The 19,568-nt window shown below is 41.9% G+C and overlaps 1 protein-coding gene across 8 annotated transcripts; it reads right to left on the bottom strand.

Moving 5' to 3' along the window:
* Positions 1–4,580: 4,580 nt before the first annotated feature.
* Trmt10a (tRNA methyltransferase 10A) lies at positions 4,581–19,211 on the bottom strand. Of its 8 annotated transcripts, none has more exons than XM_029475066.1 (9): positions 18,753–18,839; positions 16,272–16,382; positions 15,098–15,289; positions 14,142–14,301; positions 13,121–13,192; positions 12,124–12,198; positions 10,268–10,417; positions 8,087–8,192; positions 4,581–6,179 (listed from the first exon to the last, which is right to left on the bottom strand). In XM_029475066.1, the coding sequence occupies exons 2-9, from the start codon at positions 16,286–16,288 to the stop codon at positions 5,941–5,943; spliced, it is 1,011 nt and encodes a 336-aa protein (XP_029330926.1). In that variant the 5' UTR covers positions 16,289–16,382; positions 18,753–18,839; the 3' UTR covers positions 4,581–5,940. The 8 variants fall into 8 exon arrangements, with proteins under 8 accessions (XP_029330926.1, XP_021013016.1, XP_021013015.1 ...); XM_021157357.2 differs by lacking the exon at positions 18,753–18,839 and adding an exon at positions 18,537–18,740; XM_021157356.2 differs by lacking the exon at positions 18,753–18,839 and adding an exon at positions 18,553–18,740.
* Positions 19,212–19,568: the final 357 nt, after the last annotated feature.

The following is a 19,568-nucleotide window of genomic DNA, read 5'->3' as shown; positions in this document are numbered from 1 at the left end:
TATCTTTTGCCTCTCCTCTTCCTCCCTGTAATAGCTGCCACTAAGCAATGTAGAGGAAAAACCCCAGAGTCCCAAAATGACCCATTAGAAACCAAAGCACAGGGAGACAAAGGAGAGGACTCAAATGAAGAGGAAGACCCTCGGGATTACCCTGGGGCTGATTTAGCTGCTCAGGAGAAGGCAATCTAATTAGGCAAGTTACTCCCCAACCCACAACACCTCTTCCCTCTTTCACCTCCTCTCTCCCCTAACTTCCCATGATCTCTTGCTTGTTCCAGACAACAGAGACCAGGAACCCTCACTGATCACTAAGAACAACAACTCCCAAAGTCACAAACACCATGAGCAATCACGTGAGCCTTCCCCTCAGCCACTATGTCTCCATTAATGGTGCCACCCTCTTCGGTCATTGAACAACTGCAATCTCAGGGACTCCAGGAATAACCAACCCCAGCCACCCCAGCCACCCCAGCCACCCCAGCCACCCCAGCCACCCCAGCCACAATGGCAGCAGCCTTAGCAACAATGGTCTAGGACCTGATGCTTCCACCTGTAGAGACTTTTCCCATGACTCTCCAAGTACAAGGCAAAGACCACTGGCATGGTAGCCGCTTCCAGTAACAGATCTAAAAGAATTGTGCCAGACCATCTGTGAGGACAGATTCCAGTCCCCATACAAAGTCTATTTCACAAAGCCTCAGGAATACAATCCCCCAAGGTCTAGAAAGACAGATGTCCATCCACTCTCCCGAATCCTTTGCTCGTACAATGGGAAGACCTGCTTAAAGATGAATGCCAGATGCAAGATAGAAAACAAAACAAAAAAACAAAAAAATTCATAACAAAAATTCACAACCAAAAGGGCAAGACCTTCCCATTCAGTTAGTAACTTGGAATTATGACCAGCTCTTCAGTCAGGGTAAATTCTTCCTATGAGTTCCACAGGCTGTACTTCCCGCTGGCTGCTTTAAATAGGTCCCTCTCTGTGTGCTGCTGGTCTAGGACAGGTCTAGCCCCCTTGACCTGGAGATGCCTCCTCATTAACTTTGCTAAAACAAAAACATACCGAGGCCCACCCAGATTTTATAACGAAAGTATGAGTCAGCTTAGACAGAAAAATAACAGATCCTACAGCCAAGTTGCTACTTTTAAACAATGTTGTCTGGGTAGGAATGACCCAGAACACAGACAGGCATGTCAGGGGCTAAAGCATGAACATTGTGATGCATGGATTGTGGCTACCCATGACACTGGGACTTCTTCCTACCAGGATTCCTCTCTTTCTCAAGTCTTTGTGGCCACAACATGGTCCAATTCAAAGTGTGTTAAATAAATGTGGGGAAAACAGACACCTCAGAAATGAGACTGCCTCTAAAATTATCCAACTGCCCTTAAAATGCCTAAGTCTGTCTGCTCGCAATGCAGGAAGGGCTTCCACTGGGAAAAGGACCACAGATTTAAATATGGTACAGATAAACTAGTCAGTATTTTCTTTTCTGTCCTCACACGTACAATCAGTTGTCCATTCCCAGTTTATGACCTTTAGTTATCAGATAACGGCTTCACAGCTAACCTAGAAGGAAGGTTTTCCCTGATTGTAAATTTGTCCTGAGCCTGCTTTCTATCCTACTGCAATTAGCCAGTGACATGAGAAGGTTTACAGAACTCTATCTGTCGTCTCTCCAGCCTGGTTCCTCCCTTTCTAAGTCATCTGATTATATTTCATTTTTATGCTTGTACCCTGCCTCGTCTAATTTCTAAACCAGCATAAGTGGCCTTGCAAAAATTCACTGCCAGTCAGGCTCTGGAGGCCTCCCTTTCCCAGTCAGACTTCCCAGCCCAACCTCCACATCCTCTACCTGAGCAAGGTCTTGGTGAGATTACAGGTTCACTTTCCTTTCTCCCAGTAAGAGCTTGCCAGAAAGCACCTGGAATGCCTATCCATGCAAAGGAGTCATTCCTACTACCTTAAGCGCCAGCCAATGAATGATACACACTCACCCTGAAAATCCCTTCCCTCTCCCTCAAAACTGTATAGCCCTCCGAGCTGCCCCACTGGAGCTGATCCTGGAAGTCAGTAATCCCACTGTACTCCAAGGTCCTCCAAAGCGTCCTTCCATCAACTCTGTTCTCTCTGTGCTCCTGGAGAAGGGACAACCACACCTTGGCTATCAGCCCTATTCTACATTTGTGAGACATGGTCTCTTTGCTGACTTCCTGCTTTCGGTGCCAGGCTAGCTGCCCTGCAAGTTCCTGGGGACTCTGTTTCCATTTCCCATCTCGGAGTAGAAGCACTGGGATTATAGGTGCTCACACTAACGTGTCATATGTCTTACTTTTCACGTGGAGCCTGAGGATCTGAACTGAGGGATTTGAACTTCATGCTTACATGACAAGCGCTTCTACCCACCCAGCCATCTCTCCAGCCTCCAAGTTTTGTTTTCATTGTAATGCTTTGTTACAATCCAAGAACCTGCCTTTAGAGTTTAGGTTTTCATTTTCCTTGGCAGTCCAATATAGACACTTTTTAAGAAATGTTCCACAGATGATGGAAAAGAAATTCAATTTTGTTTCTATTTTCAACATGTGGATCTTGGTCTAGATGGACCTGTTATTAATTAAACAGTCTCTACTTGCTGCATTTACTTTTTCTGCATTTACAGTCATGGCACAGGGAACGTGATTTAAAATTTCTCAAACCGATGCGTTTCCAGTCCTTCCAGTCCTCATAAAGTTGTGTCTCAGTTTGTGCAGTGATTGGAGCAGCTCTGGTCATGACTGACGACTAGTGTCTGCCCTCTTTACTGCAGCAGCCCTCTTTCCCACGCTTATGTGTGATGCTAGAGTTTCTCAACTTTTAGGTCTTTGTTATTAGCTTGGGATGCTCTTTTCCTTATTTTTAATTTTTTTTTAAATTTATTTATTTATTATATGTAAGTACACTGTAGCTGTCTTCAGACACTCCAGAATAGGGCGCCAGATCTCATTACGGATGGTTATGAGCCATCATGTGGTTGCCGGGAATTGAACTCAGGACCTTCGGAAGAACAGTCAGTGCTCTTAACCGCTGAGCCATCTCTCCAGCCCTTATTTTTAAATTTTATTATTACTATTTTTTAAAGTAGACATTAACATTTTATGTAGTCATGAAAATGTAAGCATATTAATATTAATAACATTAACATTAGCTGACAGGATTTGGTCTTCCATGGTTGTGTTTTATTTTAGCATTGTTTTTACTGTTGTAATAAAGCCTTCATGAAATGCTCTGCATTTATTTCTTTGCCCCTGTTCTGACAGAAAGCAGATTTTTAAAATCTTGTCAAGGCTTGTATTCCAAAGGAACAAAAAGTCTGAAGCAGGTTTACTGCTATTTTAGAGCTGGCAAGGTCAAGAGAGAAGAGAAACAAGGAGAGGAAGAAAGTCACCACCAAGTCCCCATTGCCTACCTCACACGCCGCTGACAGGACCAATATGTAACAGTCACATTTTCAATAGGGCCACTGAGTCCTAACATGCCCAGTTTCACAATGCAAACATAAGAGTACAAGGCTTACGCCTCATCTATTTCCCTGATCTCCCCAGCAACAATCCTGACTCTTGAGGCTACCATCACTGTCTTCTTCACATACATTAAGCTCACGGCACATGCCCTCGAAATGAACTAGAAAGAGGGAGAAAGACCTCCATGAGCCAGCTCACTCACTGAGCTCAGGGTCTCTGCTGCCATTAATTCAAATCATTGTTACCTATTTTCTCCTTTTCATCTGCTGCTGTACTGGGGAAAAAAAAAAAGAAAGAAAGTTCACAGAAAAAAATACATTAAGGTTAAAAACAACGTCTTGTGAGCCAGAGGGAGCATGACTCTACCAGGCTTGATTCTGAACTTGCAACCTCTGAGACTGTAGAAAATAAGTTGTGGTTATTTTAGCCCACTAGGTCTGTAGTGTTTCCTTATAGCATGCCAGGAAATCAACAGAGCCTTTGCAATGAATGAGCTGAAACCATATGGTACTTAAAATGATTTCCTTCACTTTTATATGGTCTTATCCCATATTTTATATGGGATATGTGTTAGTTACTTTTATGTTACTTCATGACAAAACACCCTGACAAAAGACCAATAAGGAAGGGAGGGTTATTTTGGTCTAGAGCTCTGAGGGGAGGCCTGGCAGTGGGATTGTCAGGTTGGCCTGGATGTCAGGAAGAGGTGATCTCATTTGCCTGTATAAAGGAAAGATGACACAAGAAACAGGACTGGCTATAGAGTTGAAAAGCCCGCCAGGCAGTGGTGGCGCACGCCTTTGATCCCAGCACTTGGGAGGCAGAGGCAGGCGGATCTCTGAGTTCGAGCCCAGTCTGGTCTACAGAGTGAGTTCCAGGACAGCCAGGGATACACAGAGAAACCCTGTCTTGGAAAACCAAAAAAAAAAAGAAAAGCCCACCCTAAGTGACATGCTCCCTCCAGCAAAGCTTCCCCTTCGAAAGGCCCCTCGAAAATGGTACCATCAGCTGGAGACCAAGTATCCAAACACACGGGCCCATGGGGGATACCTCACAAAACCTGAATCTTAGAAAAGTACAGTAACAACATGAACTTTATTCATTTAGAACTATACTACGACTGTTTACATACTTCATTTATAGACTTTGAAAGAGTTAGCTACAATAGGTAACTAAGAATAAAGCAACAGAAATAGGCACTGACCATCAACACCAAATGTAATGAGCTTCTGTCTAAGTGTGATGCCAACACAGCACATACATTGTATCATAAAGAGAAAAGACCAGAAACTGATTTTGTCGCAATCCAGTGAGAGCCCCTGGAGTTCCACTGCACTTGTGGGAAGGGCATGTGATCTGCACACTACTCGGCAAATTCTCTGCAGAAGCCAACAGTGCAGTGTCCCTCTGCTCTGTCTCCATCACTCTCCAAACCACTGTTCAATTCCCATTTAGCGAAATCAAAGTAGTGAATTCAACACAACCATTCCACAAAGAATACATCAATCCTGTCATTGTAGATTAAGGCATGAAGGCTAAATGTGATATGGACAGATGTAAACATTATTACATGCACATTTTCCTACATGCATATGTTATTTACAGAAACACGTTTATATTAGTTGGAGGCAGATGTATAATATTCACATTAAAAGATAACATTATGGAAATATATGGTATATATATGGAAAATATATGAGAAGGATAACTTTTTTGTTTTGTTTTAAACTGAGGTAAAGACAAATTGATCCTTCAAAAAAAGCTTATATAATAGTCTAGCCAGCAAAACTTAGCTGTGTAATTGAATAAGTTATTGTCATTACAGGATTTAAGATTATTCTTGTGACTATTTCAGAAGCATAAGAAGGTATCACAAGGGAGGCACAGGAATGGACTCCATTGTCCAAAAGGAATGAATTGTCGAGCCCAGCAAACAACTGGTAGTTCTCCTAGAATTAATGTATTTCTTAGACAAAACACCAAAGCTACAGAAAAAAGCGTAGCTTTCAAAGTTCAACATTCTAGAAGACACACAGGTCAGTTATGAATATCTGCTCCACCAAATAGACATCGGACTAAAAAGATACAGGTAGGAACGTAAAAAACCAAGCTCAAGGGTCAGAAGGCACGTCCTGAAGGATATGCTCCAGTGAATGACGAACCGAGGCAGACTCGTATACCACATCCTCCATGACTGATTTGAGGCTTAAAGCAATTTTGAAATCATATCTTTAAGTCTTCTTACACAAACCAAACGATCCTTTCTTAGTGTTTAAAGGGTTTTTTTGTTATTATTTAACTCTTAAAACAGATTTAAAATTCCACAACATAGACTAGAGAAAATTTTCTTGCAGTCTGAGCATTCTGTAAAGCACCGCACTGCCTGGTTTCTCTTAAGCGAGAGGAAGACAGGGGAAGGTTACTGTGGGACCGGGCTCACTGCAGAACCGGGCTGCTCTGCTGGCCCTGCTCGTCTTTCTGTGGTGAGTCAGGATTATCCCTGCAACGCTCTCCCTCGCTGGCACTGTCCCATCCTTCTGGCAGGGACTGGTGGTCCTGAGGAGAGCTTTCGCCGGCCTTGTGAGCAGGAACGGCCCCTTTCCGTTGGGGTAAGATTGTAAAGAATGCCTCTTGCCAGTCTCTTGTTTCCAAGAACTCCAGGATAATTTCAAACACTGCAACACGGGCAAATGCAGACACTTGTTAGTCACGGGCACCACAATGCTGCACACTGGAGTGTAATTCAAGCTGTGCTGCGTGCTCACTTGTCCTAATTACTGCAGTTCTTACCTCTCTCCTTTTGGCTATCTATCAGGCACAAACAGCCCCATGGCTCTCCAGCCCTTATGTCCTTTTCAACTTTTCCTCCGTCAGTTCTCGAGCCCCAGAAACTTCCTAGAGTCAAGTGTGTGTTATAATCAAGAGAGGCCTCCGTCATCTTCTTCATCTCTATGTACTAGCTCATGACTAGGGCGCACACGGTTAACATTCGGTCCGTCTGTTCTATCGTCACTACAAAGAGCCACTGTGAGGAGCTTTTGCCTGCTGTCTGCTCTTGCTTTCATAGTAGTAGAAAGGAACCCAATGCTGTCCCTAGGTTCTCCACACTATGGAAGGGCGTTCTAGGTTATTTTCCAGAAAAGGAATTTCCACTAGGTATCAAAGGTTTCAGGAGAAATTTGTTCCTGGAATAGTTAATTTCATTTCTTTAACTCCATATAGGATGCTATATAAAAGTATTTAGGATTACATAAATTATTGTGTACCAACTAAAATTAATTAATGAAAAGCACCAGAGAGATGCATCAGTGGTTAAGAGGACTGGCTGCTCTTACAGAGGACTGGGGTTCAGTGCCTAATATCCACATGGTTGCTTACAATGCCTGTAACTCCAGTTCCAGGGATATAATTTCCTCTTCTGACCTCCATAGGCACCAAACATGCACCAGGTGCACCTACATACATGCAGGCAAAACACTCAGACACAAAACATAAGAATAAATGAATCTCAAAAAATTAAAGCTCAATGGCTTGGTGGTATATGCCTTTTTTTTTTCCAGTAAATGATTATTTATTTATTTCTTTTAAAGCCTAGATTGGCCTCAAACTCTTGACCTACTTCCTGAGTCTCCTGAGTGCTGGGATTAGAAGGATGAAAAAGGTTTGATATAAATTAAGTGGTGGTATAGATCTGTAATCCCAACATTTAAGAAGGAGGCAGAGGCAGGTAAGATTTCTCAGAGTTCAAGAAGTCTAGTCAACACAGTGAAATCCTGTCTCAAAAATTTTTTATCATAATTTGAATAAATAATACTTAAGGCAATTAATTATATCTAAGCATACCACAATGTCATTCATGATGGCTGTTAATCTTGAGATTCATTAGAGAAAAACAAATTCTACCATTTGAGGCCAAATTTAAGGCAAGCTTTACTACATATTAAATACTGAGCAAGAGACGGGCTTTGGTGAGAACTATTCCCTGGAATTTCCCAGCTGAGAATGTTGAACGAAGGACATTTAAGGACACGAGGCTTCATTAAGGAATGAAGGCTTTATAAGAATAAACCTATAGGCCACCATCCTTTCCCATGAGGCTTTGTTATTTTCCAAGAACTACAATTCCCAGCATTCCATGATGTTACCTGGTTCCTGGGCAGGTGGAGACTATAGGTTAATTTGGGGCATTAAATAGCAAAAAATAAAATATAATTAAATTTATATTTTATATTATGAAACAAATTAAAAATATTCATGGGAGAATGATTATCTACTTAGAGGATGGAGTATCGCATAGTCACTAAAAATCAATGCCATGGACACGACAATGAAGTGAGAGATAAGTATGCCAGATGAGTAAAGCTGAGAGACCACAGTTAGAGAAAAAGAGGTGGGAGGGACACACCCTAAAGTGAGTCACAGTTTATAGCTAGCTGTTTTTATACTTTGTAAATTCTCAAAAATGTCTCAAGTATTCCCTTTTATTTCTAATGAACACATGACTTCTTTTTATTTATCCAAATCTGAAATGTACCTTCTCAGTGTTCACTTAGGTCCGCTTTAGGGCACCTTAGCAGCTTACCATGGTTAACTGCCAGGACTTTTCGACTATTCATCTTCACAAAATCTGCAAGAGGGAGCTGTGCATGTTCGATTCCGTAATTGGATGCTTGTTTAAATGTGACTCCCTGAAAATAAAGACACTGGGACTTAGGTGTTGTGCAGTCTAGGAAAAAGTAGACCTTTTTCAGAAAGGTCTCCAGTGCGGAAAACCTCTGAGCAGCCTGTGTTTAAGACGGTAGGCGTGCTTACAGCCTTTGTTTAAGCACCCCACTGTGAAGGAGTGAAGAGAAGATGTTTCCAGCAGGTAGGAAACTTCTCAGTGGTAGAACAAGGAAATCCCGGTGGGTCTGCTCTCTGATTGTCCCCTTTCTAGTCCCTGCCCCGTTCCTCTCAGGGAAACACTCCATGGGAACTGGAGATGAGCACCACCATCCTTTCTGTCAGGGTAAACTATGTCAGTGTTCTAGGTTATACTGGATGTGATCACACACACAGAGGCACCACTACAAGATGAGTTTCGGCTCCTCAGCGCACAGGAATCCGCCCCTCCAGGACTGGACAACACCAGCTTAGCACAAGTACTTTTTATTTAACATAAAAGGCACTGTTAGCAGGTCAATTTCCAAATACCAGAACCTCTAATACACTAGGGGCTGTCTGAAGGAAACCATACCTAAGCAATTCTCAGCCATAGGAGACTCCCAGACTGTTATGTAAAGGCTCTGAGAATCCTTCAAATGCACAACCCCATAAGATCTCAGATATCAATCACTGACTATTTATAAAAGGTTACGTCAAAGCCTAGATGCCACTACTCAGAATCCAGGCCACATACAATGGCTCTGCTAAAATTCTGCTACAAAAAAATTTAAAGGAAATTCAGTTTCAATTATACACCTAGACACAAATATGTCAATGAAATAAAACCCTGAGTGAAGAGTATTTCATTTTTTTCTTACATTTTATTTTTCCCTTTCTACCAACTAACTGTTAGATAAGGATTTTATATTTTCTCAAACTTGAAATGCTGGAAATCTGTGTCTATCCCAGATAAAAAGACGGTCCAGGAAGTGTAAGCTGAATTTCTCAACAAGTACTTAGCCTATGTAGGGGCAAAAAAATTAGAGGAGCCAGGGGCTTTTTGAATAGGAATAGTTTATTAGAGAAACAGACACAACTGAAGCAGAGAGTCTGCTTATAAATCAGAATTTCCCACTGACAAGAGAAAGGCTAATGACCATTCTGACGAGGCCCCTGGGATATTCTAGATTTGTTTACCCAATGCCTAGCAATACCTGACAATTTCAAATTTACAATTAAAAAAAAATCCAGTTTCTCAGCCATATTACACCTAGGAGCTCCCCAGCCATGCAGTCACCACTGGACAGGCAGATATGACCATGTGTGACATGGGAGGAATTCTCCATACACACTGCTGCTGAAGTGTACAGTTACTTCATATACTATGCTGATCTTCACTTAGGAAAAATACATTTTCTTTAGAAAACTGAGATGAATTGAGCATGTTGCAAAGTACATAATAATGTACTCTTTAGAAAGTAGCTTCTTATCTATATAAAAACATGAGGTGAGAAAAGAAAACTAGGTGAGAAAAAAATGATTTGAGAAATCATATATTTAAAAACTAGTATAGGAGATATGAATCTGTAGTTAGCAAACTACTCTTCCAGAGGACCTGGGTTCAGTTCCCAGCACCCACATGGTGGCTCACAACTGTCTGTAACTCCAGTTCCAGAGGATCTGACAGTATTTCCTGACCTTCAAGGACACCAGACAAGCACTAGAGCAGACATACATGCAGGCAAAACACTCATACACATCAAAATTAACTATTTTAAAAATTACTATCAACTTCAGTGGCTCAGCAATCGCAGTATCAGAGCTTCCAGCAACACAGCACAGCTTAACCATACAGACCCTGCAGCTATCTGGTCACTTCTAATAATCCACTTTGCTACCTGTCACCGTTGACTTTAGGCGTAATCTCTTTGTTCCTCAGACCCCGCAATGCTGAAATGTAGACAATAACTACAGTGACCTCCCTGAGCTGTAGGAGGGTCAGGTAAGTTAAGGTGAAGCCTTTGCTTAGCTTAGGTCACCACCACATCACTAGGCACTCAAGAAAGACTGTTCACTCTTAGGATTTTGTCAGGTTCTAGGGAGGAGCAAAGCACAGTACCTTGTGATGGTTGTGGTCCACTAGCCCTCCAATCACGTAGGCCTTTGACTCATCTAAGTCCTTCAGTACATTAGGTGAGTCTGACGTCAGATAAACCAGGTCTTCTTTTTTTATGAGTTCACTATAGTGCTCTGATTTGATGTGAATATCCTTCAACAACAAAAGGAGAGTGAGTGTATCATTAGCAGGACTCTGAAAGCTGGCTGATATCCTCTTTTCTCAAAACAAACTTGTCCAAAAACACCTGATATCAAGCTTGAGAGGCTACTGCTAGAGTAGTAGTGTAAAACCCATAACCAGCTCCTTACCTCATATCTCTACCAACCTCACTCCCTCAGCTGGGGCCCCAGTTCCAAATCTAACCCCGCACACTAATGGCAGGCCGAGTCTCTACAACCTCACTTGGATTCTCTAGCCTTTCCTGTAGGGTCAACTCCAACTCCTCAACTCAGGACTGAATACGGCATCAGTCTACCTTTCTGACTTAACCTCTATTCCAAAAATAAAAATAAAAACGCATTTTCCTGCCTTCTTCATCACACTGTTTTCCAGACAAGAAATGTCTTTTCCAATTATGGATCCCACGTGACCATCAAAAAGAAACTGTGTCAATTTAATTAATAGAATGTGTCTGTTTCTGCAAGGAGACACATCTGAGAGCTGCTTTGCCAACACTTTCAGCTCAGAGACACAGGACTGAGTAAGAGCTGTAAGACTCTTCAAGTCACACTAACTGCCTGAATGATATGCTTCCAGACTCTGACTCTTATACAATAATCTTCAAGAAAATCAAATAAAGCTGACACTTAGATAATACAATTACTTTTCTGAAAAAGAATATGCTATAAATCTGACTCTTATACTTAATAACGGCCTCAAGAAGGCTCTGAGTAGCTCAAAGCCAGTGAGTCTGTATTTCTCTAGAAACCCAAGGATGTAAACAAGCTTGGAAAGACACAAACTGCACAGTACGCTTGTCTAACACATTTGTTAGTTCTTAGAAAGAGACCTGAATCTGAAGACTTGCTAAGGATGCTTTGCTTGCAAATGTATGCACACAGGCTCTTAATGTATGCAGCTAGTAGATTAGTAGGCACTAGTGGGGAAAGCCGGACACTGTGGGAACTGAACACCAACAGTAAACAACACGGACAGGCATAATACAGCTGTCTGCTGAACACGAGTCCTGTGCCAAGCTGGCCACATCTATGCCTAGCCAAGCTGGCCATATCTATACATAGCCAAATTGGCCATATCTGCAAATAGCCAAGGTGGTCACACTGGCACAGAGTCAAGCTGAGTGCATCTTTACATATACCTAGACACAGAAATTTATCTCATAAATACATTTGAAATCTGCTAGAAGCTTCACTAAAAAAGTAAAAACTAAATGAATGACCTTCAGTATCTTTTACCATAATATACCCATGTTATAGCCCCACCCCTTTTAAGTCAGCATATCTCACATTTACAACCTATGTCAACTCACAGTCCAGATTTTCACATCTCAGGAACGTACAACCACATTCAGCTAGTGGTCACAGAATGGATAGTATGGATTTAGAAGAAACAAATGTACAGAGTTTCAAATTTTAGAGTGAGTTTGAAGCAAAAGGTCTTATCAAGGCTTTTAGAGACTTCGTTTTTAAACAAGTGGCTTAAGACAGCAGACAAGACTTATGAGAGGAAATACAAATGAGCAGATATGCCGGTCTCTTCTTTAGCTTCTATCCTTGTAACTTTAGGCATAGTATAGTGATACGCAGAGTTTTGTAGCACACCAAGACCGACCAGAGCTTAGGTCAAAAAACAAAGGCCCTTAGGAGCTTAGAAGAATGTGCCTGTCTGTCTCCTACCTTCCAGTTGACCCATCCTTGGTCGTTCTCATCCATGTTCTTCTTCAGTTGACCTCCATGGCTTGTCAAGTAAAACTGATGAGCAATTGGTAAGCAGAGAAAAAGGAGAAATCTGGTCAGTTAAGTTCACTGTTTTATCCCCTCAGCACCAGGGAAACACAAAGTAGTTTTCACTGAGCTAGAAATGAAGAACTGTGATCAACTCAGTGCCTGACTCATCGGGAGAAAGGGCCCGTGTTAAGGTGGGGTTTCCTCAACCCACCAGCTCCAGCCATGCATTTCCACCCCACCTCTTGGCTGATCAGGTATGACCTGTCTGTCTGCCACTGATGGGCACCCTGCAGACTCCCTGGTTTTCACCAAGCTCTCATCCACCTCCCTGGGAAAGCTGTTTAACTGTCACTATTATTCTTGCTGCTGCTGAGCCTTCCCTGACATCTCTATAGCTCAACCAAGGAAGTTAAGGGCCTCAGTAAAATTTTTAAAAAGATGTAAAGAATGTCACAAAGGTAGGGTATAAAATTATATAAGCGCTCAGTTCCACGTTGCTTCCACTTGGTCAACATCCACGGGAGTTCCTGGCTCTCCACGTCACGAGGTAGAGTTCACAGAAGCAGTCGGCTAGCATCTACACTCAATCTCTAAGTTAAAAAACCCTTCCTTCTCAGAAATGTCAGTGGCTCAAAGGAAATATAAACCAGACATGTCTAAGAGGGTCTGCGGTACAAACAGGCAGTGGTAGCCTACTTCCCCTCTCTCCCCACTTCCCACAGTGGAAGGAGTCAAAGCTGAGGAACTGGAGTGAAAATGTGCACATATCCTAAAAGACACGCAACACTGCACAGTGGGGTGTAAGGCTGGTGAGGGGGAGTCTGGGAGCACACTCATGTCCAACATAGTCCTGTAGGAAAGGGCATCAAAGAAGCATGCAGGAGCCTAAGACCGTCAGGGGCGGGCCGCTGGGCCGAAGGGAAAGGAGCCCGGAACCCACACACACCTGCACGGGATGAGAGGCTCGGCGGTTTTCTGCATAACATCGTTGAATCTGTTTATGAAGTTTCTTAATATCCTATAAAATAGCACAATTTTAACAACAGAGAGTTATCAAAAGCATCTGAGGCCTTCTATGGTATTACAGGAACAGAGTAAGCAGAAGGGACGGCCAGGCAGGCAAAAGTCTTTCTTTTAAAATGCAACGCCGTTGTGATAAGTTTCATTTGATTTTCCTGAACACTAACAAAACGACACATATAAAGACAACACTCCGTAATTCACCCGTCCTGTTGAAGTTTTTATCTATTCAAAATGCTAATTATGCTGGTTTAACAGACAACAGCAAAAAACTTTCTTTTAAAATCATGCTATTTCCACACTTTACCCGAGTGGCACTGGTAAAATGCCAGATTTAAAACATGTGTGTGTGTGTGTGTGTGTGTGTGTGTACCTGGATATACATATGTACACCATGTTCATACAGTGCCTGTGGAGGCCAGAAGAGGGGGTCAGATACCCTGAAACTGGAGTTATAGATGTTTGTGAGTCACTATGTCACACTGGGGACCAATCCCGAGTCCTCTGCAAGACCAAAATGTCTTAACTTGAGTTCCATCTCTCGAGCCATGCTACAGATTTTTTTTTTTTTTAATTTGAGATAGGATCTGACTAAGTGTGCAGGCTTGCTTTAAATGTCCTATATCCTAGGTTGGCCTAAATCTCTGAGATCCCTCTGCCTCAGTCATCTAAGTGGTAGGATTACAGACATATGCCATCGTGCAACTCCCTAATCTTTATAACCAATATGTGATCACTGGGCTCTATTACCTAATTGTGGAGGAAATGTCTGTCTACGCATATATAAACATATACATAAATATGCTATGCATATCAAAGCACTTCATTTAGGAGTAATAGAGTTTGAAAAACTTATGATGTAGTCTAGTATATAAACACTGTCTGTAATATTACTCAAGAAAATAAAAGTGGCTTAACCTAGTTCACACACAGGGACCTCATGATACCTTTAACACCATCAAGTCATCAAAGCTACAGTCGATGACCAGGCGGAGGCTGCTGCGAGCAACATCTCTCCGAATGCGCTTCCTGTCGTTGCCATCTGAGGTGGACTCCAGCTGGCGTCGTTCTAATTTCTTTCTCTTGCGTTTTTCTTTTCGTTTTTCCCTAAAACATCAAATGACATTTTTTTCATTATTTGTACATTTAGACATTCACAAAACTCTAATTAAACAAAAAATTACATTTTAAAGTAGTCATGGCTGTGACATCTTTCTTCTGTGGGGAGAAAAGGGTCAGACCTTAGTAACTTGATTTACTCCATACAACATCTTCACACATGAAGAGAAGGACTTTGCAAAGCTAATAGAACTTTCTTTAATGTATAACTGCAGTATTCAGTAGTTTCATCACTAGTATCATATAGGACTAAGAGATTTATAAAGATGATTTATAAAGAATTTATTCACAACTCATCCACTAAAGGATTTTCTAGTTCAGTATCATAGGGAATACTAAAAAGAATATTTGACTAAATTTACTAAAAGAACAGAAACAAAAGTCCAAGTTTTTCTAATCTCTTATAAATGTTGGCATTCGACAATGGCTATAAGAGAAATGCTTTCATGAAATCCTGTCTTAGGCACACCCGGGTCAGGCCAAAGCTGACCTTCCTGCGTGGCTGCTTTACGCAGATCTAGGACACCCATACCAGAGCCCATCATAGCAGGTCTGCCCTCCTCAGGCAGTCTGAGGTGAGAAAAGGGGCTGAGTCTAAGTTCATTAGTATTGCAAAAAGCAAAGTAACAATTCAGAAGGCATATGGTTTTAATTATAACTGAGCGTTAGCTAATAACACGCATATCCTTATTTTTCATGACTTCTGTTTCAGGACAGACAGCTTTTAACAGGACTTGAAGCCCCATTTCTCAGTAAAACAGCAGCGCATGCTCTGTGTACACACTTGCGCTGTTCCCGTTGCTCTTCCCACTGTTTTTGTTTCATCAGCTTCTTCAGTTGCCGTTTAGATATTGGCTCAGCCCCTGCATCCACTCTCGACTCCTGTCTCTCCTCTTCACCGTCACTCGTACCCAGCTTTTTCTCCACATTAGGAGACTCGATGGATGCTGGCAGCATTTCAGATGACATATTGTCTCTGAAAAATGTGAAAAGCAAAAATTTTTTTACATGAACTGGCAACTTACTAAGTAAAATAGCCCAAATGATCAATAGAGACCACTACATGCTAAGCACTATCATTGATAAAAATACACATTTAGATAGTTAAATGTCATTTATTGGCAAAGATCTTTAACTCTCACTTGACATGAATTAAATACCATTCATTGACTGTACTAGAAGGACTGAAGAAATAGTGTTTACATATACTATAGACGGTCTTCATGTTCTTTCCAGAGTGCAAATGTTTTGAGAGTTATAAAAGCACCAACACTAGTTAGCTTCCGCTGTCAAGGTGGCATTGACCAAGACCAGAGTTATGTGAGAAAGGCCCAATTGGGGATTGGGGGGTGGCGGGTAGGTAACAACACTGGCTCTGCCCAGATGGTCTGTGGCCATGTCTGTGAGGAGGAGCTGTCCTTATTAGTGTGGGCAGTGCCATCCCTAGGCTGGTGGTCCTGGTCACTAAGCGTGATTGATGCAGCAAGCTGAAAGGCAGACACCATGGTCTTTGCTTTGCCCTGACTGCCCTCAGTGATGAACTGTGGTCTAGAAGCATCAGCCAGATACCATTCCTTTAACTTGCTTTTGATCATGGTATTTTATCACAGCCTCAGAGAACTGAACTACTGCAGACACTTTCTGACCTAGCAATGGTTTCTTAGAATAAATTCCTGTAACCAAGTCAGAAATGTACAGTAAAAGTTGCATCATAATTTATTCATTCTAACATTATTTTTAACTGTGAAAAGTAAGAACTTATTTGAGTGTCAGCATAAAGAGTAAACAAATGGTTCTTCTATAATATAGGTTAGTTACTCATGCTAAGCAGCCAGGAAAAATGGTATTTCCAAAATTACTTACTGATGAGAGGTAATGGTTATATTTTAAATCTGAGAGACAATGCAAATACTAATATTCCTTGTATATTATTTATTAAAGCACATATTCATACATACCTTCCACTTCTGTTCATGGGTATCTGGATTTTCTAACTTGAATGATACAGACAAGTTTTCTCTCTCTCTCTAATAAATGTCACTATATATCTGTAAATGCTTTAGTTATGGCTATAAACAAAATATAAAAATTGATTCTGTAATCAGTCTGCAAAATTCTTAGCATTGACCAAAATCAATCTTCATTTAAATCCAACCACACACATCTTTATCCATAACAGCTAGAACTCAACTTGCTGACTGGGGGAAGGCTAACTACACTGAAATATCTTTTCTCTTTAATATGTTATTAATAACAAGGCTTACAAGTGTTTGCCTGTTTGTCCCTGCCTCAGACTAAGCATAATCTGCTAAACAGTACGTGGCCTTAAGAAACATTCTGAGATTCTTCATTCTTACAGAGCTAGCTAGTTAATCTAAGTCAAACAAACGATAATCTAAGCCAAAACAAAAACAAACAACACAATTACACTCTGCGATGTAATAATGAGGACACTTTTGCAGAACTTAAACAGTAGCTTTACTTGATGCTTCTCGCTTTCTTTGAAAGTGCAGTATCACGTTACTTGAAACTCAGTTGACATATTCCAAACTGAGAGGATAACTGAGTGAGTAGATATGGGATTTCATAGGATTCTAAAAGAAAACGAAGAGACTAATTTCAAAGTTACTAACTCCTCTGGTCTCTAGTACTAAATTCCTATGAAAGAAGGCATCTCAAACAAATCTAGCAGAGAGAATATACTGATTAAAGGGATGAAATTGTATATTATGACTCAAACCCAGATCCAACACCAACACTTCCCAGTAACCTAAAACCCTGAGGATGGGGGAATTCTGAAGAGAGAGTGCTACTGAACACTGTTGATAGATGGCTCTAAAGGCATTAAATAAAACTCAAAAATGTATATGCCCAAAGCCATGAATAGTAGAAAAAACAAGACTCATTAATGCAAACTTAAAAGCAAAATTGAAATTAACAGGAAAACATTTTATGAAACATATTTTCAAGAGAGCACAGCTCTGAAACTTGAAACTCAGTTGACTTATTCCAAACCGAGAGGATAACTTGAGTGAGTAGATATGGGATTTCATAGAATTCTAAAAGAAAACGAAGAGAGTAATTTCAAAGTTACTAACTCCTCTGGTCTCTAGTACTAAATTCCTATGAAACAAGGCAATATTTATCCGTGGCAATATTTTTCAGTAGTTCTCTATGTTCAAAATTCTGAAGTGTTGAGCTGGCTTAACTGTGAGAATTACAAAAGCCGTGTTTTACAGCTCTCTTACACCAGGGGGAGCCTTTGTCTTTCACATCTAAAATGTCTCCAGTTAAATTTAACTTGACCTATCACAGAATAGTAACATCTTTGAGCAGCCTATCGTGAGCTAGTCCTAACATTAATGTGTTTTATCAATTCTTGAGACACTGTACTGGGTGTTTTCTAAGCTTTAATTAAATAAGCCAGACTACTGAACAACACATGAAATATGTTTCATTTTATAAAATACATGAATGCAGATAAAATACTAGTTGGCTGTCTTGTTTTGGCTAGACTTCACCAAGATAGCTTCCGCTCCGACTGTCTACTAAGTAATAGAGTAAGAATTTGATGCATTATGTAAAACACGGCACTTTTGAACACATGGTTTTAGTTTGGGTCACGAGGTAAATCTCTATGGCAGCGAGTCTGGGGCTTCTCCCCGACCAGCAGCGATACTAACAGCAGCACATTTTAATCCACTAATCCAAGTTTAACAAGTATTTAAGACCATTTTACAGAAAGATAAAACAACTGTGAGACTTTTCTTTAGCATATCTTAAAAAGAAAAAACCTGGATGGTTAATTCTTGAATATAAATTATCAGATAGGATTACAAAACTCAAAACTGAGTAATACTGACAAAGACTATCTGGTGTGGGGAGAGCATACGTCACTTAATGCCAAAGACAAAAGCCGGGCTGTTATCAAATCGACTAAAACGGCCCTCGTAGTCTTTAAGCTTTCTTTTCGGTAACTGCTAAAATCAATACATGCCTACTTCAGGGTATTTTTATGTTATTTTATTATGTATATTTTTAACGCGTTAGTCAGTACCGCAGTAGCAATAGCCCTTTGTTCAGTTGTCAAAGTCCCTTTGGCTTGAGTGGGAATCTCAGGAGAGCTTTTTTTTTTTTAATGAGTAATTTTACATCTCCAGACACGCAACCACATTTTAAACGCAAAATATTTCATTGGCAACCGGTAACGCGTCCATCTTAACCTCATCCTCAGCTCACCACGAGGCCGAGCCGCCTGGGCAGCAACTGCCCCTCGGCGCCCTACATGCGACGGCCTGACCCAGGGAAGGGAAAACGGCTCGCCTGCCCTCTAAGCGCAACGCAGCGTGGCGACCAGCTACCCTGAGACTGCACATGGCCCCTTTCTGCCACACTTCCGGTAGGGACTCTCCCAAACAACAGAAACTCGGAGCACACACCGCGGCGACAACCGGGCGCGCGCACGCGCAGACACGGGCCTGCCGCACACGCCCCGAGCGGAGCCCTGCGCCCGCGAACGAACCGCAGCTGACCAATCACGACTCTGGAAGACAGCACGTGAGTGGTCAAGGGGCGTGGAAAACGCGCCACCTGACGCCACTTCCTCCGCGAACCCGCAACTACTTCCCAGGCCCTCACCCTCTACTCCGGAAGCCCTGATTGCAGCGGAGGATAGGGTAGCTCACGCTCCTTTGGCATCCGAAAGGATACCAACGGGCAGGGGCGCGACAGCCGCAGTGCCATATTTACCGAGCCGCGGGGCCGGTGGGGAACGCCGGGGTGCGGTCAGAAAGCCTTTCTGAAGTGTTCTCGGCTCCACGCGTTCGTCCTCCTTCAGAAACTTCAACTCCCAGAGGCAGAGGCGGTGGTTGCGCGCCCGGTTACGGCACTTACGGCTTACGTCATCGGACTGCGCTAACTCAAAACCAGAGAAAGAGGAGGAGTCTGTAGGGGGCGGGGTCTGGGCCTGGGTTTTGCGGGAATGGTTAGTGGCTACTGCGAGGCGTTTTTTCCCGGTCAAGCGTTGCATTTCTACCCACAGGCCTGTGTAAGCTCGGGTCTCGAGGCGAAAATAGCCCCACTGAAAGAAATTGAAATGCAGAACAGACGAAATGCTCTTATTTTTTTCTGCGTTGAGAGGATGATCTAGTATTGCCCAACGTACTTCTAACTTATGTAAGAAAGTTACCAATGGTCTTTCATAAGTGAAAAAATTTTAAACTGAAATTTTTAATAGAAATTCATCGAAGTTGGGA

The sequence above is a fragment of the Mus caroli genome, chromosome 3 (assembly GCF_900094665.2).
Source record: "Mus caroli chromosome 3, CAROLI_EIJ_v1.1, whole genome shotgun sequence".
Taxonomy (NCBI): domain Eukaryota; kingdom Metazoa; phylum Chordata; class Mammalia; order Rodentia; family Muridae; genus Mus; species Mus caroli.
The sequence above is the reverse complement of the archived record's forward strand: the minus strand, read 5'-3'. Positions and strand labels throughout refer to the sequence as shown.

Coding starts and splice junctions, on each gene's coding strand:
- Trmt10a (XM_029475066.1), bottom strand. Junction 13,193..14,141: donor ATGACTTGATGGTGTTAAAG/GTATCATGAGGT, acceptor GCTATTTTATAG/GATATTAAGAAACTTCATAA. Junction 10,418..12,123: donor AAGGATGGGTCAACTGGAAG/GTAGGAGACAGA, acceptor TTGTTGTTGAAG/GATATTCACATCAAATCAGA.